We start from the raw sequence: 12,749 nt of genomic DNA, 5'->3' as shown, positions 1-12,749 counted from the left end.
CCGCTTTACTGATTCTTACATCTCTAGGAAAGTGGAACACAGCTCGAGTCAGCTCAGGTCTGGAATGGCAGCTCAGTGCACGCACTCAGAAAGGGAAAACCTTGTCGTTCGTGATGTTTTACAAACACTAACATTGCACTTTGTTCACAGCAGCAGGCTGATGCATTACTGATAGTAGGAGGAACCGCTGGAAGCAAGTGTACATTAGCTCATTAGAAAAAACCACACGTACAGTAAATCCCTCATTACTGTGCAGGAGCCAAACAAGAATACTCAACATCACATGGTAATATACACTACCAAAATAGTCATAACATTTGATTCTTCTAAGGGCCCCCTACATTTTAAGGATGGTGCTTTCATCATCCTGTAAATAGAAATATTACTGGTATCTGTCGTTTATCATATACCGGTTTAAAGGTGTTTTTTTTTCTTCCTGTCATTCAGACTCCGTATGTGAGACAAGAACATATATGTCTTTTTTTAGGATTCTAAAGATTTCAAAAAAATTTGGGCTGTCAAAGTTAAGTATAAGTTCCTTTTTTTAACGTACGATTCACGTCCTGACTCCTTTTTGACCCTCAGACCGTTCCATAGTTTGAGGAAATGTAATGGCGCCCAGTTACTGCGAAGCCACAAGCAATAAAATAGCAAGCAGAAATGCACAAATAAAACAGGACATTATAGAAGTCTCAGGTCCAAAGCCAGGCAAGTCGTTCTAAGGACAAGACAAGACAACTGCTCAAAGAAACTGCATCACAACAGACCAACTGCTCTAACAAACCCTGCAAACTTTTTTCCACCTACTGTAGCCAAAATCAACTGAAAGAAAAAACGTCCCCGGCTAGTTTGACCAACGGACAACTTTCCATTAGGTAACTCATTTATCATGATACATGCAGCACATCATGCTTGGTATTACTAACATCAACTGTCGAGGTAGCTGTGTACAAACAAAACATGAAATGTTTGTGATTGATTGGGTTGAGGTTTTTCCTTGCCCTGATGTTTGATCTGAGCCGAGGATGTCTTTGTGGCTTGTGCAGCCCTTTGAGACACACATGATTTAGGGCTATATAAATAAACTTTGATTGATTGATTGAGTGAAGAGCACTTTGATAAACTCGCAGATCATTAAGGATGGGAATTGATATGATTGTTCCGGTTCTGATTCCACTTTCGATTCTGCTTAACGATTCGCTTCTTTATCGGTTCTCTTATTGATTCTTACTTGGAAAAAAAGATAACAAAATTATAAATTAGCATCAATTATGTTTAGTTTAGAGGTAATATGACCTTACAAAGCCAACGGTGAGGTGTTAAAAGGCACATACATAGAAAAACGATTTAGAAAATGATTAAATAAAAAAATGATGTAGAATTTACCAAAATAAAACATGTGGAAATTACACAAGAATGTAACATTTTGTAACATTCTTGAAACTTTTAAGAATCTTTGTCTTCTGCCTAGAAAATATACCGTGCAAAGGTTTGTTTAGATTTACAAGATGAAACTAATATGACATAGGCTCATAACATGCAACTCAAGATATTTCAAGCCTACTTTTGATATGATGTTGACGATTACATTTTACAGCTTATAAAAGCCTTGAGTTGAACATCTCAGAAAATGTGAGTTTTTAAAAAACTGTAAGTAGTGATCATCAAAATGATAATAAATAGAGGCTTGACATATTTCAGTTTGCATGTAATGAGTTTAAATAACTTATTAGTTTCACATTTAAAGCTGAATTGCTGACATAAAGGGACATTTACATTTCCACCTGTATAATATAATGACTCACTGAGTGAATATGTTGAAGGAAAACATGCAACTTTTCTCTGACTACGATTGAACATTCGCCTACCAAAAAAAGGAGCACCTACTGTGGCAAATTGTCTCAAGCTTTTGACCACAAACTTAAGTCACTTCTCGGTGACATTCGTCATTACCAGCCGAGTGGAACTCTTCCCTGCCGCGGAGAAAGTTAGTGGCAGACGTGAACTAGAGCTGTACATGGGTCTTGGCCACGGTAAAGAGACATATCGGATACGAAACTGGATATTAGTACAGCTATTGAATAGTGTTGGATTCACTTGGTTGACCGACACTAAAAATAGTACTACAAAGCACCAATAGTGTCCTCTTACTAACACTATCATTGGAACAATCCAGCTCATTCACTTTGACCAGATTATCTTGATAATGCTAAATTATTATATCAGTGTTTAGAACAAGAGAATATGGATACTAAAATGTAGTCTGCAGCAGACTGAAGTGAATTTGTCCAAGATTATCTGGGCCTTACTTGAGACCTGCACCAAACGCCTTTGACTGGATTCTAGACCAAATGACCCACGTCACATGTCTGTTAATAGCGTTCACATGTACTAATTAGAAGAGCTCAACAATAGCCCATGAGCTACCCACCCCCCTCGCTCTTTGATGAACACTAGCTTGAAAAAATCCACTGCATTCATTAACAAAATGTAGTTGCCTTGGTTTGTTGCTGTTTTTTTTCCATATTCTTACCTGACTTTTACACACCAGAGCAGTTCTTATGAACACATGCATCCTTTCAAAAATACAGAGGCTTTAGAAACAAATGACTTGTAGATACCAGAACTTACCTGCTTGTCCAGTGGCAACGGTAACTGCTGCAAACAGCCTTTGCGTGCGGCTCTGGTCAGACACGCCATTGACAGCTTCCACCTCAAAAGTGTAGTTGGCATGGGCCAGGAGGTCAACAATGTTGACATAATTATTAACTAACTGTGACTGTGCAGGAAAATATCCCACATTTGGCCCACATAGTTCACACTCTTCAGGTTCCCAGCTACAGTGCCGACATCTAACCCTGTAGGTGACGTCACTGCGTCCACCTGTGTCAGCCGGCGGGCTCCACTCCAGGCTGACTGTTGTCTGGTTGATGTTGTAGATTAGATTCTGTGGTGCTGAAGGAGGTCCTGTCAAGGGGTACACAAAAAAGAAGCTTGTGTTAGATAATTGCGGGACAAATATCGCAACGTCATTTTTCAAAAACAATACTATGAGACGTCCACCACCGACAGATCTACATCTGGATAACATTTGGTTATAGCAGACCTGGGCAAGTTAAGGCACGGAGGCCGCACGCAACCAGTTAAGCTTATCAATCCGGCCCGTCGGACAGTGCCAAATATTTTTTTTACATCTTTAAGTTGGAAACTGTAGCTGCCATTATGATGTGCAGTGATGTTTTCAAATTACCGTAAGTCTTGAACTATACAAAGTATTTTAATGGTTGGAATCTGCGCTTTTGCATCAATCAATCAATCAATCAATCTTTATTTATATAGCCCTAAATCACAAGTGTCTCAAAGGGCTGCACAAGCCACAACGACATCCTCGGTATAGCCCACATAAGGGCAAGGAAAAACTCACCCCAGTGGGACGTCGATGTGAATGACTATGAGAAACCTTGGAGAGGACCGCATATGTGGGTAACCCCCCCCCTCTAGGGAGACCGAATGCAATGGATGTCGAGTGGGTCTAACATAATATTGTGAGAGTCCAGTCCATAGTGGATCCAGCATAACAGTAAGAGTCCAGTCCACAGTGGGGTCAGCAGGAAACCATCCCGAGCGGAGACGGGTCAGCAGCGCAGAGATGTTTCCAACCGATATACAGGCGAGCGGTCCACCCCGGGTCCCGACCCCGGACAGCCAGCACCCCATCCATGGCCACCGGATCCGGATCTGTGTGTCTCCCCTTCCACAAGGGATGGGGGGAGCAGAGGAGAAAAGAAAAGAAACGGCAGTATACTAGTTACTATTACTACTATTACTATTACTATTATTACTACTAGTTACTAATATAAGTCACAGCAGCTCAGACGAGGCACCAAGCAGTGTGGGTGGGGAGCGTTTCCACAGAGTGTTTCCGGAGCGGCCAGCCTGAAATGCGGGTGTCAGGGACAGATGCGGAAGATTTTTACAAGAAAGTTCTAAAGCTTATAGATATATCAGACGTTCATATTTCGCTGTTTGTTGCATGTTTGTTGCGTTTCGCTTGATTGTAAAATATGTTGATCGACAGGGGGTGTGACGTTCATACGTTGTCAATATTCAGTGTTTTATCGTTCATAGTTAATATTGTAAATCCCACATTCTTTATTTTCATGGACATTCTGGGTGTCTCATTCAGTAAAAAAAATTAAATTTCATTACATTTTTAAGGCGTTCTGTGTGTGTGTATGTATATGTTTACATATATATATATATATATATACCTGCACTCAGACACATTTCTTTCTCAAAATGTGGCCCCCCCGAGTCAAAACAATTGCCCAGACCTGGGTTATAGCATGACAGATAAGGTCCTGGGTTTGATCCCTGGGTTTCTGTGTGGACTTTGCATGTTCACCCCGTGACTATGTGGGTTCCCTGCGGGTACTCCGGCTTCCTCCCACCTCCAAAGACATGCACCTGGGGATAGGTTGATTGCCAACATTAATTTGGCACTAGTGTGTGAATGTGAGTGTGAATGTTGTCTGTCTGTGTTGGCCCTGCAAGGAGGTGGCGACTCATAATTATAAATGATAATAATATTTATTTATGACTCATAATTAGTACAATTAAAGCCAAACCCCTTATTAAAAATACATGTTGCAACTCAATTTAACCTATGTTTTTCTCTACTCATGCATTTTCCCTCATACACAAAATAAAAGTGAGACTCAATATGCATACACCTCCAATCCAGGCATATAACTCTTTGGGATGTTGAATGTTTGCATTTCCAAGGTGCGGTAAAAGTGATGATGGAGATCTAATTTTGCTTGCACCACTCACACCTGGGACTCATTCAGCATCCATATATCAAAGTGACAAATTCTTAACAGGGGAAAACTAGAGCAAGTGTTGGTGAATATTCCTGTATTTTTGAAGGACCCACATTTGTGTGGACATAGCCTAAATAAAGCATTTTTTCTATGCATTTTGGCTGCTTGTCCACACGCAAATGTAGGTTTTTGTTCTTCCAAACTTTTATTTGGTAAAACTCAGGCCAGAGTGAAAATACAGAACATAAAGTTGTATAGCTACTTATGATATGGGTTTCAATAGCCCGTGCATGCACCTTATAACATGCACGGGCTACTAAAAAAACATTCATGAAGTGTTCATTGGTTTTAAAGATACCGTAATAGATATTAAAGATGAGCATGTGGCGTAAAATATCGTAATATAAACTTAGGCTGAAAACCTTTAGACCAGTTAAAAGATGGCAAGAATTTACATTTTGCACTGTTAGAGCTCAAGAAGGTTCTAAGTAGAGATTCAAAACGCAAAAAAGAGGAAATTTGAGTGAGACAAAAAAATTGAGCCATTAAACTTAAAATAGACTGTTCATCAGCTGATTGAAAGTTAAATTCTAGAAATTAAATGTATTAACCATAAACTGGACCATTGGCTTTGTCAGACTGTATGTGTGTGTGTATATACACAGTATACAGTATATATCAGTGTTTACCACACATTCATTTATTTGTGGCGGCCCGCCACGAAAGAATTACGTCCGCCACAAATGGATTTTTCGGCTTTTGACTCGCTCGACCGCTCATAAAAGCTATGGGACTGTCTGTGAATGTTGCTTGTAGTTACACCTCCGGTGCAGTAGGTGGCGGTAGCCTACTATGCATTGTAACTCCGCCAATAGCAAGAAGAAGAAGAAGAAGAAGAAGAAGAAGAAGAAGAAGAAGAAGAAGAAGAAGAAGAAGAAGAAGAAGAAGAAGAAGAAGAAGAAGAAGAAGAAGAAGAAGAAGAAGAAGGACGGGCGGACAGACGGAATCAAAATACTCGCCGGCTACTTTTCATAATGATGGCGCTTCCTACGTTTCTACCTCAAACGTCCAAAAGCTGCTGAAAGCCTTGATCCAGGATGCCATGGGGAAAAAAACTTAAATGGTGCCTTTTGGCGACAGTTAGCAGCTTGGTGGCTCATAGCTGGCTAGCGTGGTAGCATTGCTTCATTTTTACAGGTGTTATAGGTAGATAGTAGTGATGGGTCCGGCAACATCGATGCATCGGCGCATGCGTCGAGCTCAAAGAGCGAAACCCTGTGTCGATGCGCGTACCGCTTTTAGAAAGTCACGTGACCGATCATGAGCTGTGTTGGTCACGTGACCGATATGCGAACTGTGTCGCCTCCTCTGTGCCCTGTGAGCGGCTCTTTTCTACAGCCGGAGAAATAATAACTAAGAAGAGAAAGCGTCTAAAATTGAATACGTTGGAAAAACTGTTTTTTTTTAAATAAAAATGTGTAAAAATAAATAATAATTTCCAGGTCCACAAGCATCCTCATTCACAACACGTTCTCTTAGATTTCCATGTTATGATACATGTTCACATTATTTATTGACTGTATCTAAAAAAGACAAAAAATATATTTTTATTTAAATGAAGTTATGAAATAATCCTAAATGAAATACAATGACTTGGTTTATATTATTGTATATACTAGGTCAGTGGTTCTCAACCTTTTTTCAGCAATGTACCCCCTGTGATTTTTTTTTTTTATTCAAGTACCCCCTAATCAGAGCAAAGCATTTTTGGTTGAAAAAAAAAAAGATAAAGAAGTAAAATACAGCACTATGTCATCAGTTTCTGATTGATTAAATTGTATAACAGTGCAAATTATTGCTCATTTGTAGTGGTCTTTCTTGAACTATTTGGAAAAAAAGATATAAAAATAACTAAAAACTTGTTGAAAAATAAACAAGTGATTCAATTATAAATAAAGATTTCTACACATAGAAGTAATCATCAACTTAAAGTGCCCTCTTTGGGGATTGTATTAGAGATCCATCTGGATTCATGAACTTAATTCTAAACATTTCTTCACAAAAAAAAAAAATCTTTAACATCAATATTTATGGAACATGTCCACAAAAAATCTAGCTGTCAACACTGAATATTGCATTGTTGCATTTCTTTTCACACTTCTTTTTGACAGACATTTTAGTGACAAACCTGAGCTTGCGCTTCACTGAGTTTATGAACTTACATTCATATTTTGTTGAAGTATTATTCAATAAATATATTTATAAAGGACTTTTGAATTGTTGCTATTTTTAGAATATTTTTTAAAAATCTCACGTACCCCTTGGTATACCTTCAAGTACCCCCAGGGGTTCGCGTACCCCCATTTGAGAACCACTGTACTAGGTCATAAAATCAGTGTCAGTTGAGTCGGTCCATAGGTTGCCTGTAGGGATTTTTAATGTCCAGCAGATGTCAGTATTTAGTGACACAGTATCGACACAGTATCAATACAGTTTTGCAATGTGTCGAAACGCTTCATGACGCCTCATCAACCCATCACTAGTAGATAGGTTATAGCTGCATCGCTCGCGGCTCGTCATATATTTAACGTTAATCCGTGATTTCACCGAGCGTTTCACTGACGGTGAGCAGCCTGACGCTGCTTCATTAACACCGCCGCTGTTTGACTCGTGGCCCGGGGCAGACGCACGTAGTAACAGTCACGTGTTACAATACCGACGAGCTAACGTGTCCAGGTTATAACCATGTTGTCAATAAACACACGTGGACTGAAGCTAAATTGTCCACTGTCCACTGCAGCATGTGAATGCAATGAAAAGAATAAAATCTGAGCCAACCAGCTGTTAAAATGTTGTCCAGGTTAATGTTTTGGCCATTAAAGGTCCTTCATTTCAAGATTTCAACTGTGATCGTGCTTTAAACAGGTGGCTGACCTGTTCAGATGGGTGTAACTGCTACTGGTCAAATAATGTGAAATAGCATTTAATTTTACATGTATGCAATGCCATTTAAATGTAATTATAGATGATAATAATAATAAATACTGTGTAGTGTTGTAAATAGTCAACGGGAAGGATTTTAGTAAGATATAAGCCATGAGCACTACACAGCCAGAAAAAAACCTAGGCAGGACAAGTAAAAATATTGGGGCAAGTAGATTTGAGAAGTCGGGCAAGTAGAAAAAACCTTAACGTTGAACCCTGCATGTGTTGAGCTGCTGCCGCTTAAGGTTAGACGGCACTGTACATAGAGCGCTTCTGCTCGTTAGTAATAAATTCTAATGTTGGATGTTCACTCCTTCACACAGATGAGTATAGAAAAATATTTTCAACGGCCGAAAAGGGCTCGACTTGGAGAGGAGGTAGGCCTACAGTCCGGACCACAGGTGCGACCTGTTCAGCAGCAGCAGGAGGAGGAGGAGGTTGACTGACTGTGGCAGGACACCTCTGCCTCCGTTTCACTTCATGTTGCTGGTAAATAATATGGTTGTAGTAGTAGGCTAAAGTTAAATTATTTAGTATTCACTAATTAAAGGGGCAGAGCTTTAAGAGACATTTTAGCTTTTATATTTTATAAGATATATTTTTTGTAAGAACCACAATTAATAAATATATTTCAGTGAATCACTAATTGTTCAAATCTGTATGTAAATATGTACATAAAATGTTGTAATTATATTCCAACTCCGCGTTCTTCTTGGTCATCGCCGCTGCCGTAAACCCCCCCCCCCCCGACCACACCACCACAAATAGATGCCTGTCCTGTGGGACACACTGTATATATATATATATATATATATATATATATGAAAGTCCTGAGTAGTCTTGGGTTCAATCCCGGGCTCGGGATCTTTCTGTGTGGAGTTTGCATGTTCTCCCCGTGACTGCGTGGGTTCCCTCCGGGTACTCCGGCTTCCTCCCACCTCCAAAGACATGCACCTGGGGATAAGTTGATTGGCAACACTAAATTGGCCCTAGTGTGTGAATGTGAGTGTGAATGTTGTCTGTCTATCTGTGTTGGCCCTGCGATGAGGTGGCGACTTGTCCAGGGTGTACCCCGCCTTCCACCCGATTGTAGCTGAGATAGGCTCCAGCGCCCCCCGCGACACCAAAAGGGAATAAGCGGTAGAAAATGGATGGGATGGGATATATATATAAATATACAGTATATATATATTAGAGGTGTAACGGTACGTGTATTTGTATTGAACCGTTTCGGTACGGTCTATAACAATCAGGATGGTTCTTTTTCTCTTTGGTCCGGAGGACACGACGTCCACAGTTTCCAAAAACAATTTGAAATGTGTTCTCGTCAGACCACAGAACACTTTTCCACTTTGTATCAGTCCATCTTAGATTTGCTCAGGCCCAGCTAAGCCGACGGCATTTCTGGGTGTTGTTGATAAACGGTTTTCGCCTTGCATAGTAGAGTTTTAACTTGCACTTACAGATGTAGCGACCAACTGTAGTTACTGACAGTGGGTTTCTGAAGTGTTCCTGAGCCCATTTGGTGATATCCTTTACACACTGATGTCGCTTGTTGATGCAGTACAGCCTGAGGGATCGAAAGTCACGGGCTTACCTGCTTACGTGCAGTGATTTTTCCAGATTCTCTGAACCCTTTGATGATATTACGGACTGTAGATGGTGAAATCCATAAATTCCTTGCAATAGCTGGTTGAGAAAGGTTTTTCTTAAACTGTTCAAAAATTTGCTCACACATTTGTTGACAAAGTGGTGACCCTCGCCCTATCCTTGTTTGTGAATGACTGAGGATTTCATGGAATCTACTTTTATACCCAATCATGGCACCCACCTGTTCTCAATTTGCCTGTTCACCTGTGGGATGTTCCAAATAAGTGTTTGATGAGCATTCCTCAACTTTATCAGTATTTATTGCCACCTTTCCCAACTTCTTTGTCACGTGTTGCTGGCATCAAATTCTAAAGTTAATGATTATTTGCAAAAAAAAATTGTTTTATCAGTTTGAACATCAAATATGTTGTCTTTGTAGCATATTCAACTGAATATGGGTTGAAAATTATTTGCAAATCATTGTATTTCGTTTATATTTACATCTAACACAATTTCCCAACTCATATGGAAACGGGGCTTGTATATATACATACATACATACATACATACATACATACATTTATATATACATACACACACATATATATTTTACTTGTATACTAGGGCTGTCAAAAATAATGAGTTAACTCACACGATTATTCACAAAATATTATCACATTAATGATAGATATGCGCAGATTAATCACACGGTTTATTTTGAATGTAAAAGCTTGTGGATATAGTATATATATATATATATATATATATATATATATATACATACATACATACATACATACATACATACATACATACATACATACATACACACATACATACATACATACATACATATATATATATATATATATATATATATATATATATATACATACATATATATATATATATATATATATATACTACGGAAGCACATAGTTTACTGTGGTTAATCACGATAAATCAAAATTCAAATGTGTGATCAACACAAATACTCTATTCACCTGCTTCTGGCATGGTCCCCCAGCCAAACTTTAGAACCCATTCTGGCCTGTGAGTCAAAAAGTTTCCCAACACTTGGACTTGACCAAGAAAATCTCTCCTGCCTCCTATTCTGCAACAGAGTCCAGTGCATGCTGATCGTTCCACTGCCTGACTGTCTGCTCATCCATGTAGCTCAAGGGCCCGTCTCTTGCAGTATTCTACTTCAGCTTCTCTCACCCACACACTCAGAAAAGCTTTATGATACTGACAGCCAAGCAGAGCCCCCAAAGCCTATAACGTCTCAATCGCATGTTCACTTCTATCCAACACCTTTGTGACCCCCAAAAAAGGGCCATATGTTATGAATGTTTTACATTCCAAAACATGGTTTGGACAACACACTTCAAGCTAAACATTTTCTTCCATCTTCTGTGCAAATCATAATTCTTGCAGTTTGTACTGTTAAAACATTAGTTTGGCAGTGTGAGTTTCAGAGGCTGAATCTAATTTTGCAGCATATAGTGAAAGCAAAGCTAGATCCCTGGTGGCGTGATGGTAAACACTTGGGGATGATTCCTGGCTAGGGCTGTGTGAGGAAGGGCATTCTGTGTGAAAAGGAAGCCAACGCGATTCATGCTACTGACTTGCTGTGGTGATCCCTGACAGGGAAAAAGCCTGAAGTGGAAATGATAGTAAAGCAAAACATAAGCTAAACAGAACTTTGACTATTCAAAAAGGCCTCACTTTATTTATACTCATTCCAGTTACGGGGATGTATGGCATATTAATATTTAAACAGACATCACAAAGTAGTTACCATGGCAACATTAATGCAAGCGAGCTGTCCTGAACTGGCCGTTGGCGGTCTTGAAACGTAAACTTGGACCAACAATTGGACAGGCGTAGTTAAAACATAGTGTTATTCTAGTTGGTGTGCCAAGCTTCAGCGTTAGGACATACTCATTTGAGAGTCTTAAAAAAGAATGCACAAATTGAGGTAGAATACAAATCAGACATGCAGCATGTACAACACGTAGCATTGTTTTGCCTTTGATAGTTTCAGGTCATGTTTCAAATTCTGTCTTGACTGTTGCGAATTAAGACACAAGTAAATCCAAGCTTAAGAGGGGAAGAATCTTGCACTGAGAAGCACTGCAGGCGTGTTCAACCCTTAACAGTCCATGAGAAGGTTGTGCTCCAATTAGGGAGCAGTCAGTGTCAGCAGGCGAATGTGGTATTCAAATTGTCTATAATCCACAATCTACAAATGTGATCTGTGACCCAACGGCCTTGCTACTAATGAAGGGAAAACAGCATTGCCTCTTTTACCGAAGCCATGCTTTAAAATTCAAAGACAATTCTTGGACAAAGAGGCTTGTAGAAGTAGTCTTGTAACCCAAAATCGATTCAGTTGTTCAATACTAACACACTGAATTAAATATTAGATTTGATAGTGACAAAGTACCGTATTTTTCAGACTATACGGCGCACTTAAAATCTTTTCATTTTCTTAAAACTCGACAGTGTGCCTTACAACCTTCAAGCCTAATGTACGGAATAATATTGTTTGTGCTTACTGACCTTGAAGCTATTTTATTTGGTACATGGTGATATGATAAGTGTAGATGGCAGTCACACATAAGAGATACGTGTAGATTGCACAATGATGGCAGTCACACATAAGAGATACGTGTAGGCTGCAATATGACTCAAAATGATATATGTTCCATTGAAAATAAAGAACATTAAAAACTAAAAAATCCATCAAAATGTTTCAGTACGACTTTGGTAAGCTATGAAGCTGCACCACTTGATGGATTGCACTGTGCTTCAACATCTGAGTATTATTATGGTGTGTGTATAAGGTAAGACATACTATCTGGCGTTTTGTTTCGCAATATTATGCAAAGTCTTCATAGCTTAGCAAAGTCGTACTAAAACATTTTCATATATTTTTGTATAATGTTCTACATTTTCAATGGAACATATACAATTTTGCTGTTGTTTAAGTGAGTCATATTGCAGTCTACACGTATCTCTTACGTGTGACACTTATCATTTCACCAAGTACCAAATAAAATAGCTTCGAGGTTGGTAAGCACAACCTAAATTATTCCATACATTAGGCGCACTATTGAGTTTTGAGAAAATGAAAGGATTTTAAGTGTGCCTTATAGTCTGAAAAATACAGTACCAGTTTAATTTAACACAAAATGTTATACAAGATATATACTACTTCAGTTTGGCGGTCCTTGGCTTGGAAAACATAGACGGTAAATGGTAAATGAGTTATACTTGTATAGCGCTTTTCTACCTTCAAGGTACTCAAAGCGCTTTGACACTATTTCCACATTCACCCATTCACAA

General features: G+C 39.1%; 1 protein-coding gene across 2 annotated transcripts in view; it reads right to left on the bottom strand.

Moving 5' to 3' along the window:
* Window positions 1-12,749, bottom strand: part of epha7 (eph receptor A7) — a 205,492-nt gene that overhangs the window by 104,861 nt on the left and 87,882 nt on the right. For both annotated transcript variants that reach the window (XM_061927748.2, XM_061927749.1), the window contains exon 5: window positions 2,632-2,967. In XM_061927748.2, the coding sequence (XP_061783732.2) occupies window positions 2,632-2,967 (336 nt within the window). The remainder of the gene's footprint in view (window positions 1-2,631; window positions 2,968-12,749) is intronic.

The sequence above is a fragment of the Nerophis lumbriciformis genome, linkage group LG34 (genome assembly GCF_033978685.3).
Source record: "Nerophis lumbriciformis linkage group LG34, RoL_Nlum_v2.1, whole genome shotgun sequence".
Lineage (NCBI taxonomy): Eukaryota > Metazoa > Chordata > Actinopteri > Syngnathiformes > Syngnathidae > Nerophis > Nerophis lumbriciformis.
Note: the sequence above shows the minus strand (reverse complement) of the source record. Positions and strands in the feature narration are given on the sequence as shown.